Below are 16,587 nucleotides of genomic sequence, written 5' to 3'. Positions count from 1 at the left end.
TAATCATTAGATGCAGTCTTCTCTGATCACTCCCAGTTGTTACTGTACATTAGAACAGTGGTTCCTAACCTGTTTGGCTTGGAGCCCCACCTATAAGCTGCACCCCAGCCCCAGCGCACCCCCAGCGCGGCGCCTGCCTACCGAACTGTATTTTGTTTCCTGACGTCGCCGTAATTTGCTGGCTTCATTCTGTCATTTGCGAGCATTTCACCACAAATGACATAATTCTGTCTTGTCCTTTAATAAAACCAAATTTAAGGTAACTCTCGAGGTATAGCCGGAGTTTTCAGGTACTGATGAATCGTCACCCGTTTTGCGTTTTTCAGACACCGTTTCCGTCAGTAATTTTCTAACTGCACACAAACTAATGAATCGGGATGAACTAGCGAGCCAACCTGAAGAAAACGTGGAGAGAAGTTGAAAGGTCAAGGAGGTGTGGCCATCGAAGTAGCAAAGGATTTTTGAAGAAGGACCAAATAAATGTGTTTTAAAAATGTTTTATGGGTAGACTTGTGATGACACAGTGAGTCTGTTACTCTGATTTTATCCACAATGTAAAAATCTATTTTCTATAACGTCACAGCCTCAGAGCAGACAAAGCTTCGCACCCCCCCTCAGATTTCTGGTGCCCACCCTGGGGGGCCACGGACCCCAGGTTGGGAACCACTGCATTAGAAAAAATAAATCTTTAAGTCTTTATGCAAACTTGTAGAAAAGCTAACTGCACAATTAATGTTTGTCATGAACAGACTGGCCCATGTGTATAAATATATATATGACATGCCCATGCAGTTTATAGCACCGTAGCTGTGGTCACACACTGTTTTTGTTCTACGTCTTCAGCTTCAAAACGTGCCCAGAGAGAATACAATAATTATTAGGATTTTTATTTGCTACACACTGCGATGTAAATTAATACTGATTGAGGTGTTATAACCAGTTTTAAACATTTTTGTCTAAGTAAATGAAGGACTGTTAAAAGAATGTAAAAGTATTCAATAAAAACAGTGAATACAGGTCCTTCATGGGAATCCTTCAAGCTCAGATTGCATGCAAGTAGAAAGCTATGTATCTGGTATGTGGCATCTTTAACACCTCGCTGGAGCAGGCTGTTGTTCCATCCTGTTTTAAATCCGCCACCATCATACCAGCGCCCAAAAAATCCACCATCACCTGCCTCGACTACCGCCCTGTGGCACTTACACCCATAATGATGAAGTGCTTTGAGAGGCTGGTCAAGGACCACATCATCACCACACTGCCCCCCTGGACTGTGTATATATATATATATATATATAAAAATATATTATTTATATATATATATATATATATATATATATATATATATATATATATATATATATATATATATATATATATATATATATGTATATATATATATATTTTTTTATATATACACACACACACACACACACACATATATATATATAGTTTTTTTACATGTATATAGTGAAATTTTTTTTTACTCAATAATTTTTTCATTTTGTTTTTTTATATATTTTTTATTTTTTATCAATCTGATGGTGAGCTTTTTGCATTGAAATTTCAGTCGGATGTGCACCAACTAGTATATGCTCTGGTTGACAATAAAGTGGCTATTCTATTCTATTCTATTCTATTCTATTCTATTCTATTCTATTCTATTCTATTCTATTCTATTCTATTCTATTCTATTCTATTCTATTCTATTCTATTCTGGTACGTGTTCATCAGTTTGCGTTTCTGGGTTTGTGGTTAATGTCAGGCAGCGTTGCTCCCTCTGGTGGTGGAAATCAGAAACCAGTGAGGATCTCAGAGGGACTGCTGTGAGACAGGCTTACCTCTCATTATTTACCCTCATCATCACTGTCACTGCATTTTTAATGACTGCAGAGCTCCAAGTTAAATTTTTCGCATTCTGGATGCATCATGGTTGTTGTAAGGCCTCATGAGCCTCAGTTACGTTAGAAATAAAACATTTTTCTGTCTTTATTTGCTTATGAGGGGTTTGTTCTGTGTTTCACGGAAAACATCCCAGACTAGATTGAGAGCGTAGCATATGTGCTTTGTTTTCTCTTTCCTGAGGTTAATGTGTCCATGTTTCTACGACGACTGTGTCTCTGAGGACTGATTGGTCCAAGGACTCAGGAGAGATGACAGAAGTTGATTTAGTGCTGCTGAACTTTTTAGCTAAAGTGCATGAGGAAGTGAGGAGGCGGACAGGTGGGTGTAGATCCTAAAGGACCAATCACAGCTGGACATCAGGTCAGTACTTATCTACAAGCAGTCGTGCTGGGCACTGATTTTTGATCTGTCTCTCCTGTGAACTGAGGCCCATCTGCGATCTCAGCATGGTAAGAGACATCCTTGTAATCAGAGAGCATTGTGATGAGCAGATGTTCTTAGCTGTGGCACAGTGAACGGTTTCACAGCTGAGTAATTGTGGAGATAATAATTCTGGTTAAGAGCCACTTAAGTCATTTTATAAATCTGAGATCTGTGGACTGCAGGTCACACTGAGCGCTTGCTAATGAAGTTATAATAATTATGTGTTATCTTTCCTTCTTAGACAAGCTACACAGATAAAGGAGAGAAGGTGAGGTTATATATTTCTTACATTTTTTGGTGGGCAGAAGTCTGTGGTGTTTGATGCAGTTTGATGTCTACACTTACAGCAGTTAGTTCTGCAAAAAATGCTTGCATCATGCATGAGTGCTTGAAAGATTTAGGAATAAATAAAACACTCCAGCCTTACTCTTAAAACTTGATATCATACTTAAAACACAGAAATGTCTTTGAGTCACTGTGGTACTTATCACCTGAAGGAATCTGTAACTACTTTGCTAATTTATTTTCTTTGATATACTTTAACTTTTTCAGCCTGCAAGGGGAAAGTTTCTCAGGTTTCATCATGTCACCTTCTGGGTCGGCAACGCCAAACAGGTCAGTATCCAAAACCTGCACACAAGACTGGGAATTTATTTTGTCATATAGGATATTTTCTTGGTTTCAGCATCAATGCAAAGGTTATCCATATCATTCATATTGAGGTTTAGATTATTTTTTTTGATCCCAGAGGAATTGCATTTGAAAATTCAATGTTACCTTCATGTTTCTGTACTCTTGTAACAGGTTAAATTCAGTTACTGTGTTGACTTTGAGTATTTAGAGAAAAATTTAGCCCTGATTAAAAAACAATAAAAATAAACTGAAAATTTCTGAGTTTTGGAGAGCTGGTTGCATAAGAACAAGCTATGTGAAGTCACTGTTTGCATAATTGGTGTCATTTAATGTTTTCATCAGCGTTGGGACATACTGTAGACAAAATTATGTATCTCCTAATAGGGAAAAAGAATGAAAACTGAAATTTTATCATGGTTCACTGAATTTGAATAAAGTTGAATATGATTTGTGAAGGAGATAATAGAAATAAATCTGACTGTCTTTCATGTAAAGAACTGTTTCTTCTACTCATTGTAACTACAGTAAGTGTCACTTCAATCACCTTGCAGGCAGCCTCGTTCTACTGTGATAAGATGGGCTTCGAGCTTCTGGCCTACAAAGGTCTGGAGACTGGCAGCAGAGAGGTGGTGTCTCATGTCATCAGACAGGATAAGGTACCAAGTTAACATCCTGAGTGTTTGAATTTAAATTATATCCATCTTCTGTATAAACACAACCACTCCCCCTCTCCCCTCCCAGATCATACTTGTGTTTCAATCTCCATTAAATCCAGGAAATGAAGGTGAGGTTTCTCATCAGGATACCTGATACTGTATGAATGATGAAATGACTGTGCTTCAACATGGCTATGTCTTCCTGCAGAGATGGGAGAACACTTGATTAAACATGGAGATGGAGTCAAAGACATCGCTTTCCAAGTTGAGGACTGTGATTTCTTAGTCAAGGTAACATTAATGGAGGATCAGTGTGTGACTTCAATGTGTTGAACGACTCATGCAAAGTGTTGTTAAAAAAATTATACACTTACAGATAAACATCATTTTACAGAGCTATACATTTCTATAAAGTGGTGGAAAGGGTAAGAAATATCTGAGTAGAAGCACTGCATTTAAAATTTTACACAAGTGAAGGTACAAAAATTTTCACATCAAAATACATTTAAAATCTAAAATTACCCATTGTGCAGATGGCCAGTTTCAGAGTAATGTTTATTATGTTATTAGTTTAACACTATTGCTGCACTAAAGTGTCCATCACTTTATTGTAGCAACTGGTAATAGTAGGCTTATTTTGATTTACTTTCTATCTTAATTCTCAAATCAAGCAAATATCCCCTTTTTTTTCACCTTGCTAACATGTCCGTATGATTTTTTTATATGCTAGAATATTACAAGTCGCAAAAACACAGATTCCGACTTCTATGGTTTTCTAAGTAACAAACTTGAAGAACAAGTCCTGTCAACTTGCAGGGTGGAACTCCATATCATTCCTTTTTACCAAAATCAATTTCCATTTTGAACAATAATTGCTGAAATACTCCAATGTGCAACCTACTATTGTACAGCAGAGAGCAGTTTCACAGTATTTCAGCCGAGCTGTAGGTGAGCAGATGTGCTCGAGCTGCAGTGGGTGGGGAGAGGTGAAGAGAGAGATGCGGGAGCTTCATAGATCTGCACATTCTACAAGACACAACAGTGTAGAACAGAATATTTAAATAGATGAAAACCTCTATATACATTAAACAGAGATGAGTTTTTATAAGTTAAATCAACAAATTTTAACTTATCATAGCCAATGATGAAAGTCTATAATAATTTTTTGATCATGTTTTGTAATTATAGTTATTTGATAAATGCAGTGGAGTAAAACATACAAGACTTGCCTTTAAACTGTAGTGGAGTAAAACTATAAAGCAAATGAAGAAATCCCCTCAAAGATACCTCAGAACTTGCTCTCAACTTCAACATTTTCCCACAACTTTTAATATAGTAAAATAAAATAAATAGAAGTAATTGATTTGAACTCCATGGTCTTGACATTCCCTAACTTCTACTGGTTGTGTAGCTGTTTCTTTCACCTTAAAACACACATTCACGTTTAGTAATATATACATGGTGCTCTCTTGTGTGTTGTAATAGGAGTAAACATGCAAGCATTGTAACAGGTTCTACTGAAGTGCAGCCTTGAGGTTCAGCATCTCATTTGAACTCAGTCAAGGTCAGACTGGAGGTTTAGATAAACTCTGTGACTGTCAGGTGGTTGCAGAGACACAATCATGAGTGACGTACTGCACAGGTCAGTACTGCAGCTCATCAGCTTTCTAACATGCATCAGTGAGCATGTCACAGCTGCAACAGTGTATAGGAAAATATTCTTACTTCAGCCACTGGGGGGCTTTCAGGAACCATCTAGAAGCAGAAACACAGTATTAGCGAGTTTGTGTTTTTCCAAAGTGACGCCTGCACCCCTTCTCTGACAGACCGCCATGGAGCGAGGAGCTGTCATCATGAAGCAGCCCTGGGTGGAGCAGGATAGCCACGGGAGGGTCAAGTATGCTGTGATTCAGACGGTACACAAAGAGTGACTCACATTGGAAAGCCTCATGTAAACACACTCCAGAAAGTGGAAATGAGTAATAATGTTGTGCAAATGTTTTGTCCCCAGTACGGAGACACGACACACACACTCATTGAGTACCTTGGACCCTACAAAGGCCTTTTCCTGCCAAACTACAAAGAGCCTCTGTTCAGGGATCCTCTGTTAGCCAAACTGTGAGTCTCTTACATAACAGGCCTCCTGCAATAAAACAGAGCCAAAACACACTGCTAATAAACATATATATATATATATATATATATATATATATATATATATATATATATATATGTATGTATGTATGTATGTATGTATGTATGTATGTATGTATATATATATATATATATATATATATATATATATATATATATATATATATATATATATATATACATATATATATATATATATATATATATATATATATATATATATACACTACAGTTGTACAATTGATCTATTGTTGCTGCAATTTATTGTGTTTTTTGTAAGGTTGTGTCAGTTAAATGATGGTAAAATGTACAATATTCCTGTAAAATGTAAGATAATAGAAGTAGAAATTAGAATTATATTGTCTTAAAATTGTACTTAATTACAAAAGTTGCATAACTAGACTTATTTACTTTACGTTAATAATTTTCCCTTTATTTATTTTTATATATATATATATATATATATATATATATATATATATATATATATATATATAGGTATAATTTGACCTTTTTTGCCAGAATTTGCTATAGAGAGCTGCTTTATAAATGTAGAGTTGTCCTTTTCTGTGAAAGCCAGATAAAAATATGGACATTGATCAAAGACAAACATTTTACCCTGTTTTAACACAAAATACTGAATGTGTATTTTGATCAAATTTCATCACACATGAAAGTATTTAGAATTAGGGAGGATCTGATGTATATCTCTGAGGTGGTCTCAGTTTTTTTCATTTCACTTCTATGGAAAAGTACCCACACAGTGTTTTTCCCCCGTTTTCTCTGTAGTCCACCAGGAGGTTTGAACTTTATCGATCACATTGTGGGAAACCAGCCAGATGACCAAATGGTGCCAATTTCAGCATGGTAAAACTCCTGTTTGAGCTCACGTACACACAGTAGGAACAGCAGACACACACAGGGGCAAAAGGACAAGTAAACACTGCATAAACTGTCGCTGCAATACTGTCACAGGGTGACTTTAGTGCACATATTCAGAAAGCAGTCAAAGTATTCACATCCATTACTTAAGCAGAAGTCCTGCATTGAAAATATTACATAGTAAAAGTATATATTAACGCAACAGTGTACTTAAAGTAATAAAGGTAAAAGTACTCAAAGCCAAAATATGTTTCCTGCATCTGCTATGCTATTATACTATAATATTAATAGTCTAATTATATCATTTCATTTGATCATTATTACTTGTGCATTAATGTAAAAACAGGATTTTACTGTTATAGTTAGCTGAGGTAGAGTTTTCATTTCATTTTGAACTACTTTGTATCCAGCTGAAAGTAATGATTATTTTCATAATAGGCTAATCTACTGATTATCTTCTCAATGAATCAATTGTTTGATCTCTGAAAATTAGGAACATTTAAGAACTGTTTTCACAAGTTCTTTAAATAATGATCAAAATCACTTTCTGTCAACTGGGTAATTAACTAGTTGACTCATTGTTTCAATTGTGGTTGTATGAAGTGTTGGGTAGTTCAATGAATTACAAAATATTTTATTTTGTAAGTTCTTTATATGTTTTGTGTACAAAAATACTAATTTGTAGTTAACTAACTAAAGTAACTAAAGCTCTCAGATAAATACAGTGAAGTTAAACAAGCAATGTTTCTCTGTGAGATGTTGTGGAGTAAAAGTAGAAAGTGGTATGGAAAGAAAAATTAAGTAAAAGACGTGTACCTTAAATTTAAAATGAAGAATAATACTTGAGTCAATGTACCTTGTGCTGTTACATTCCATGCCAGCACTTGTTTCAATTACAATTAAAAATCCTGATCCAAAACTCAACGAACAAGGTATGACTTGTTATTTCAGCTTATCATCACTTTTCTTGTTTGTGTTCAAATTCCAGGTACGAGAAGTGTTTGATGTTCCACCGGTTCTGGTCAATAGATGACAAGCAGATCCACACTCAGTACAGCGCGCTCAGGTCCATAGTGGTGACTAACTACGAAGAGACCATTAAGATGCCGATCAATGAACCTGCCATGGGAAAGAAGAAGTCACAGATCCAGGTGTGACCTCTCAGCCCATTTTCTCTGTTTATCCCAGAGGTTTGTTCTATAACCGGTTCTGTAACTCCAGCAGCCTAAGGAGCAGTTGTGCGAACTCTGAAGAGAATGTTTGTAATAATAAAAGGTGTCCATTGAGTGTCCTGCTCTGATGTACTGACAGGAATATGTGGACTACAACGGGGGTCCAGGTGTTCAGCACATTGCTCTCAACACAACAAACATTATTCAAACCGTGAGTCTCTTATGTTTTTTCATTATGATTAAAAATTATACTTTAACCTACAGTATCATGTTCTCAAGGCAGGTTTGAGATCTGACTTTTTTCCAACATTTGTCTTCAAACAGATCGTGAACCTGCGAGCCAGAGGGATGGAGTTCCTCGCAGCCCCTGACACATACTACGACACCCTGAGGGAGAGCCTCAAAACTGCCAAAATCAAGGTGAAGGAGGATCTTGACCGTTTACAGGTGAGGAGATTTCAGTGAGACAGATTTTTCTAACAGTTTTCTTCTAATAAATACTAAAATATAAATCATCTGTGTTTTGTTTTTAGGAACTGAAAATCCTTGTTGATTTTGATGACAAAGGTTACCTCCTTCAAATCTTCACCAAGCCTGTGCAGGACAGGCCAACACTTTTCCTGGAGGTCATACAGAGGAATAACCACTTTGTAAGTGACCAGTTAGGCAATCTACTGGTATGTGTGGTAAGTGGTAAGCTGAGGGCAATCTTTGCATTTGTCTTTGCCATGTTCATCCTGACATTGGTGATATGGCTGGATTAACCTCTGTGTTGCTCAGGGGACAAGAAGTTGTTGTTGGGCACCTATTGACCCCCATGGTGTGAATTAGAAGGGAACCAGAGGGAGCTGAACTCCTCTTATGAAAACACAAGCTCTCCTGAAAACATGATTTTGGGAGGTGACAATCATGTGTCATGTGTAACTGTGATGGCACAATATCATGAAAAACTACTTTCTTGAAAGAAGAAACTATTCCCCTCAGTCAGCTGTCTTGTAGTCAGCATCAGATAGAGCTACAGAGCAGAAGCCAGAGTGCAAATCTTATCACTGACTGGAATAAAGATAAATAAAAAAAAACAAATGAAAGCTTTCTAAATGTTGTATCTGTCTATTTAAGTTATTAAAACAGAAAAATAAGTTTTCTCCCCCAAAGGACATGATGTAGTTCTCACACTGTTCATTCCTACCATAGAACCGACCAGTACAAGAGAGCTGAAAAGACTAGTTTATTCATTTATTATAATATATTTGTAATTCATCTGTTTTCTTCAAAAAAAAGGCCAAATTCAGTCACACAATTTTCTGCCGCGTAAAGATTTTCTAGTTTCATAGTTTCAACTTTCAACTTGGTTTTTGACAGAATATATTGATATCTTATTTTTCAGACATTTATACTGTAAACAATCAGCTCACCATGAAGATAATTGTTGGTTGCAGTATTACAGAATTCCATGATGGAATAATGGATGCTCTGTGTGTAAAGTACTTGAACACAAAAAATTAAAGCTAAAAACACAATTTCCACCAACTTAGCTTAAAGAGCCCATATCATACGCATTACAGGTTCATCATCTTATTTTGTGGGTTCACTAGAATTTATTCACATGCTTTAGTGTTCGCAAAACATTATATTTTTCTCATACTGTTCATTGCTGTAGGACATCTTTTCACCTTCCATGTGAAAAGCTTCATTTTAGCTCCTGTCTCTTTAAAGGAAAGATAACGTTCTGTAATTCCAGATCTATAATTTTTGTGATGTAGCTCTAGAGGAAGCAGTTATAGTGAGAATGAAAGGGAAATACCTACAAAGAATTTGGGCTCCTTAACATGAAACCAAGTGTTGATGAGGTCTCTGCAGTACTCGCAGTTAATGTTTTACTTCAGTAGTGCAAATTTCTGACAAATTTGTAATTAATAATATTATGACTAATGGGGCCCCTGCAGGGACTGGAGCCCTTGGACATTTGCCTACTTTGCCTGGTTTGTAATCCAGCCTTGGTATTTACAGGCCTGTGGTCCTGTTTCCCACCTTCACCACCTCACAGAAGGAGAAACAGCCGCTGGAACACCTGTTTGCAGCTCCCACCCAGTGAGAGCTGTGGAAGAGCAGCCCACTTGTAAAAGCTCAGTAAATCTATCAGAGATACAGATTAAAAGGCTGCCTGCTTCACAGCAAGGGAGATCTTTGGATTGGGTTGCACCCCGTGGCACTAAATTTTTAACACCCAGCACCCATTCTGCCTGTCAGAACACGCACTTCTTGTCACTCTCCAGAGTCCACAGATGTGGATACAATGCATGAAAGTGAGAAACCGAATCTGAACCACAGCAAAGAATCTCTCAGAGGAACCACCAACACTTGATGTTTTGATTATCTATGAAAATATTTACATGATTAATTTGAAAGGTCCTGGTAAAGCAGACCTCCCTGTCAGAGTGTGTGTGTGTGTGTGTGTGTGTGTGTGTGTGTGTGTGTGTGTGTGTGTGTGTGTGTGTGTGTGTGGGTGGGGGTATGCGTGAACCCTGTGAGAATATTTATCTGCCATTTGTGATCTGACATCAAAGTGTTAAACACCCCAAATGCAGTCTGACAGAAGATCCCCAGAGCCATAACAAATGACACAGAAGAAGGCAGATCTTTGGGTAATTATCCATCTGTGTGTGTCTGTTCTCTCTCCAGGGCTTTGGGGCAGGAAACTTCAAGTCTCTCTTTGAGGCCATTGAGAAGGACCAAGATGCCAGGGGCAACCTCACTGTGCTGACACCTGAAGGGAAGGCCAAAGCCTTCTACTGATCCTCCAACTGCTGCTGCCAAACCACACACCAAGACTGTTATATATGGCTATACATTTCACAGGTCATCAGCGGCTCCCACCACAACTGCAATGTATCAAACACAAATGCAGAGTGTTGAATATCTGCATGTGACAAGCTGCAAGTGTTATGAGATATGCTTTAAGCTGTCAGTAGATTGCACGGTGTATGGCTAAATAAAGAAACTCATGTTGGTGTGGGCTGGCAAGTGTGTTTGGGAAACGAAGGTACGGATATTCAAGGAATAGTTTGACACTTATTTGCTTTTTACTGGAGAGCTACAGGAGACAATTGGCACTGCTCTCATGTCTTTGCGCCAAATATGAAGCTGCAGCCAGAAAACAGCTGACTTAGTTTAACACAATGACCAAGAAAAGGGGAAAACAGCTGGATTCAAATGTGTGAATCTGTGGTGTTAATAAAACACAGAATGACCTCAAATAATATTCAGAATGCAGTTGGAGTCATTATCTCCTCTGCATTACACCACTGAAATCCCTGAAATCTCTCAAATTCTGAAAAACAGACTCACTTTCAGCGTTTTGATGCATTACTAGAGATCACATTCATTAAAGTTCATCTAACACTGTGCAGTGATTTTGAGGTTGCATAATTACAACACATCACAAATTAAGATACAGGATATTTTACGTGTAATTTTAAGGTTTGGAGTTTGGTTTGCAATTCTTCACAAATAAAGAAAGCATTCAGCATTCTATTGTGAAGTGGCTACGTCAGAGCCCAGAGCTCAACAAATTCTGAATTTGTGGCTGGACTTAAAAAGGATTAATCCCTAATGATCCCTGTGTAACCTGACAGAGCTTGAGCAGTTTTGCAAAAAAAAGAATTTGGTGAAATTACAGCGTCCAGATGTGCAAGGTTGACTGAGACTATCTGCAAAGGCTCAATGCTGTAATTGTGGCCAAAGGTGCAGCTACTGAATAATGATGTATGCATCTATATACACTACCGGCCAAAAGTTTCAGAATGCCCCAATTTTTTCAATTTTTTTATTGAAATGCAAGTAGTTCAAGCCCAATGAATAGCTTGGAATGGTACAAAGGTAAGAAGTGAACTGCCAGAGGTTAAACAAAGGTGAGGATACGCAAAACTGAAAAATAATGTACATTTCAGAATTATACAAAAAGGCATTTTTCAGTGAACAAGAAATGGGTTAACAACTTAAAGCTGTTCTGCAGCAATGAAAGTTGATCAAGCCTTGAAAGTTGGTGCTACCAAATCCTACAGATGTCCCAACCATTCTTGACTACTGACAACCCCCTCTGTCTGCATAAAAGTACTGTTGGAACACACAGCGGCACCATACCCTTGAGAGCAATTTTTGAATTATTGTACTTCAGAAAGTAGTGCGCTGCTATAAAAATGGTGAGGAAAAGGTAATTAACAATAGAAGAGAGACAGACCGTCATAATATTTCAAAATGTAGGTCTTTCCTACAGAGAAATTGTGAAGAAAGTCAAAGTGTCAGTGAATACAGTTTTCTTCACCATCAAGATTCACTCAGACACTGGGGGAAACTCCGACAGGAAGAGATCTGGAAGACCTAAAGCCACAACAGATCAGAAGACAAGTTTCTGAGAGTCAGGAGCTTGATGATAGGCGGCTCACAGGACAACAACTTCAAGCACAGCTTAATAGTGGTTGTAGTACAAAGTCTCACTTTCAACTGTGAAGAGAACACTTGGAGTTGCAGGTTTCACAGATCGAGTTGCAGCAAGAAAGCCACTGCTCAGACATCAGAATAAGAAAAAGAAGCTTGTCTCGGCCATGAAACACCGCTAATGGACTACTGAAGACTGGAAGAAGTTATTATGGACTGATGAATCAAAATTTGAAATCCTTGGTTCTTCACGCAGGATTTTTGTACGCTGTTGAGTAGGAGAAAGGATGGTTCCTCAGTGTGTGACATCAACTGTCAAACATGGAGGAGGAAGCATGATGGTCTGGGGCTGTTTTACTGGATCCAGGGTCGCTGACTTGTACAGAATGAGAGGTACCCCTAACTAAAATGACTACCACAGCATTCTGCAGTGCCATGCAGTACCCTCTGGTATGTTCCTAATTGGTCAAGGGTTTTCTACAGCAAGGTAATGACCCAAAACATGAGTCCAAGCTATGCCAGAACTATCTTAGGAACAAAGAACAAGAAGTTAAGCTTGAAAACATAGCATGGCCAGCACAGTCTCCAGACTCAAACCCCCATAGAGCTGGTTTGGGATGAACTAGACAGAAGAATGAAAGCAAAGTAACCTTCAAGTGCTACACATTTATGGGAACTTCTACAACAGAGTTGGGAAGAACTTTCTGAAGAAAATTTGATTTTCATTGTGGAAAGAATGCTACGAGTGTGTTCAGCTGTTATATCTGCCAAAGGTGGCTACTTTGAAAAGTCAAAAGTTTAGAATGCATTTTGGTTTCTACATTGATTTTTTTTAAAAACTTCATTTGTTTTATTTGTTCTATGCTTTCATTTCAGAGTACATTAAGACATTAACATGCATAATTTATAATAAAAAACTGAAGTAATTGGGGTATTTTAAAATTTTTGACCAGTAGTGTATATTCATAAAGAATTGGCATTGCTACGTAGAAATAAGTTTGTTTTTGTATATATATATATATATATATATATATATATATATATATATATATATATATATATATATATATATATATATATATATATATATATATATATATATATATATATATATATATATAAATACATAAATACATATATATATATATATATATATATATATATATATTAATATTTTTTATAGGCGCTGCATATATATTTGACATCTTACTGAATTCCCTTTGTGTTCCTTGTGTTTAGAGAAAACTGTGTTTCCAGAATTTATCTGAAATCAAATAAAATCACCAATTATTAATAAATTACATTTAATAATTTTATGGGAAGTAGACCAAAAACTATCAGGCTGAATCATTTTGTTCACAATGCTGGCATGCAAATGCTCTTTGTATTCTCCTGCCAAAAAAATAAAATAAATAAAAATGAAAAATTTAGCACATAGATTATATTTCAAAATAATTTATTTGCATATAATTGGAATGAAGACAGGTTGATATATCTGTGATGGCACCAGTCAGTTTCCATATAGAAACATTCAGTCTATACAGAAACCACTCTTTCTTTCAAACCTGGACAAAATGGATAAATATATTAGTAAATAAATATATTAGTGACATGTCACTATATTGAAATGTTCTATTATATATAAAATACAACACTATTTCATTTCTGTTTTTGTTGTTCTCTTTTTGTACACAAAGTATCCAAAATATACTGACACATCCCTTAAAGTTCTGGAGGGACTTTTTTTGTTACTCTATTAGAAAAGGCAGTTTCAGCTCATTATTCTTGAAAAACATGAAAACAAACACATGAACAACACAAAGACAAAGATCGTGAACAGGATGAAATCACACCAGATATTCTGCAGCATCGCTAAAAGCTTTTTTTTTTTTCATGTGCTGATGATTTCGGGCTTGCTTTACATGAATACTATAAGTTTTATGTTGTTTTTCATCTTCTATAAAAACCTGCTGAAGCCAAAGTGCTGCTTGTAATTCAGTCATTTCCATCTCAGTTTCTGAGACTTTTTGGGTATGAAACGGAAACCCTGATACTTTAGCTAGAGGACGCTGCGTTGACACATTCAAAGTGAGGTATTAGTATGAGGGACTGCAGGTGAAACATTCTGCATGATTGTCCAAAACTATTGAGTCCAGAATGATTTGCACTTCAATTTTAGCATGTTCTCTCTTGTCTGCAGAGAGTCACGCTGAGATTCAAAAAAGGCCTGGAGCAGGAAAAAAGGCACAACACACACAACAAAGTGTTCAAAATTTTGCCTCTTTGGTTCGACAGGTAAGAGCTTTGTGAGTTGGGAGGTTCCTGATTTAGGATTATGAACAGTTTGAATGAATAAATGAGGGTCATGTGAAGGTTTAGTAAGTGCTACTGCAATATCCATGAGTGCTTTCTCGGCTGTACCTGCATCTGCAAATAAATCACATTTCCAGTGAGCCTTCAAGAGAAAGTCTGCACTAAAAATAGAATAGTTACTCCTCTGATCTCAGATTAGTTAGTCTGTGAGCATGAAGAAATCATTGGTTAAACAGAAGATAAGTGAGTCATCTTTGACAGCATAGTGAGGCCTACTTTTATCCGCAATTATCTTCTTGAAATATAAACACATTTTTTGTCTGTCTGCCAGTGTGGGAGTATTAGGTAAAATAGATTAAACCTTGATTCGTCTGTTTGCAGTTTTCATATGATTAAACCTTTTAAGAACTATCAGAATGTAAAAAGTCTTTCCAACACCTCTGATTTCTGCTTCAACAAGGATCTTCCTTCAAGTGCCTTAAGCTCAAAAGCAGGGACTGGCAATACACATTTATCACAACAAAGGATTTTCACTGATTCTGGTATTACTACTGTAACTAAGATGAATTCTTCCCATATTTCCAGTGTTTGATTGTTCTGGACACATTTTTACTACTCATACACTTTATAATTATGGGAAAGGCACGCTAAGCTTTAGTTAAACTGCTGCAACAACAAACCAAGCTGATGCTATTGGGTCTATCTAGCATGGCTTTACTCCAGTTATGCCATCTTATGGTCATTATGTCATTTCTATGGCTGCAGTATGAAAGCTTTTACCTGGAGCCTTAAATGCTGGAAAACAAGTTTAACCTTTTAGGAGGATAATACAACATTGTGATGAGTTAGAGGAGCTGAGGATATAATTGTTATCCTTCTGATGAAGCCTATTCACTGATCCGGGGATTGAACAGCACTGAGGTCAAACGTGAAGTAACCACTGGCAAGAGAAATGACAAAAACAAGACAATAGCTTGTAATGACAATAACGAAATTCAGTCAAACTGGTTCCTTTAGAAAGTTGAAGAAAAATTGAACCCCCACCCCTACCCAAAAAAAAAATATCCGAAACACAAACAAAACAGCTGCCATTATTGAAATAATGAAAACAAGCCCCATGCGATGCAGGCTCAGCAACCTCAGTGAATGCTTGTTGTTTGAGGGGCTGAGCATCAACCTTCCTCTCCTTTTGGACAGGGTGGACTCCTGGGAGGATAACTTTTTTGTTGAGTTTATGTGAGCTACATGACTAAAAAGAAAAAAAAATCACTACAGCAGTACCTTTAAAGATTCCCTGTGTGAGGCGTGTTAAGAAATCTGTGCTGAGGTAGGCTGGAGAGAAAAGCATCTCTCAGCTGAGACTGGACTCAGCGAAGGAAGGCGAAGACTGCGCATGTGAAAGTTAAGTACCTCAAAGATAAATCAAGTTATTTTGTAAAAGAGTGAGCAATGCAGAGATGGATTCTCACTTCATGAGGGCTCAACACCCAAAGCAAGGATCATTCGTTAGTTGTCACCAAGGAGCTTGGAAACTTATGATTTTGTAAATATTCTTCCTATAACTGACAAGGTGGGTTCCCCAGCAACACCCCATCTTCACATGTTCAGTTCATTCAGTATATTTTGATATTAAATATCACAAAGGTTCAGCATTATTCCAATTTCACTTTTAGTAATGAGGATCATTTCATCATTGTAGCTTGGAATCCTAGAGGCAGGCGGGGAATCATCTGAATGAAGGCTTTGCTGGTGGAATTATATAGAAGACATAGGAGCCGAAGAGAGGCTTTATTATTATGGCTCCTGTGTAGCAATATGATAATGGGGATGCAACAAGTTCTCACACTCCAGACTCCTCTTCTGATCCTGTGGACACAAAAACACACCAAGTCACACTTAAATTACAATGAAAAACAAAGAATCAATACAACTGAGTCACAGAGTCAATACAAATGATGGTGAAAGCAAAGAAAGCAAGACCCTTATTGTAATTAATGGAAATTATGGTTTAA

At 37.0% G+C, this 16,587-nt stretch overlaps 2 protein-coding genes across 2 annotated transcripts in view; one reads left to right on the top strand and one right to left on the bottom strand.

Moving 5' to 3' along the window:
• The first annotated feature begins 2,284 nt into the window (after nucleotides 1-2,284).
• hpda (4-hydroxyphenylpyruvate dioxygenase a) lies at nucleotides 2,285-10,836 on the top strand. Its single transcript, XM_023269338.3, has 14 exons — nucleotides 2,285-2,354; nucleotides 2,570-2,596; nucleotides 2,881-2,943; nucleotides 3,513-3,617; nucleotides 3,703-3,745; nucleotides 3,826-3,908; nucleotides 5,444-5,533; nucleotides 5,629-5,735; nucleotides 6,561-6,638; nucleotides 7,642-7,804; nucleotides 7,965-8,036; nucleotides 8,150-8,272; nucleotides 8,359-8,475; nucleotides 10,508-10,836. Exons 1-14 carry the CDS (start codon nucleotides 2,352-2,354, stop codon nucleotides 10,619-10,621), a joined length of 1,188 nt encoding a protein of 395 aa, XP_023125106.1. The 5' UTR covers nucleotides 2,285-2,351; the 3' UTR covers nucleotides 10,622-10,836.
• A 2,865-nt stretch (nucleotides 10,837-13,701) lies between these two features.
• LOC111567938 (E3 ubiquitin-protein ligase RNF43) overlaps nucleotides 13,702-16,587 on the bottom strand; it is a 111,703-nt gene continuing 108,817 nt past the window's right edge. Inside the window, exon 9 of the mRNA XM_023269335.3 lies at nucleotides 13,702-16,441. Coding sequence (XP_023125103.2) covers nucleotides 16,416-16,441 — 26 coding nt within the window. The 3' untranslated portion in view covers nucleotides 13,702-16,415. The remainder of the gene's footprint in view (nucleotides 16,442-16,587) is intronic.

The sequence above is a fragment of the Amphiprion ocellaris genome, chromosome 14, assembly GCF_022539595.1.
Source record: "Amphiprion ocellaris isolate individual 3 ecotype Okinawa chromosome 14, ASM2253959v1, whole genome shotgun sequence".
Lineage (NCBI taxonomy): Eukaryota > Metazoa > Chordata > Actinopteri > Pomacentridae > Amphiprion > Amphiprion ocellaris.
This window is presented reverse-complemented; position numbering and strand designations above follow the sequence as displayed.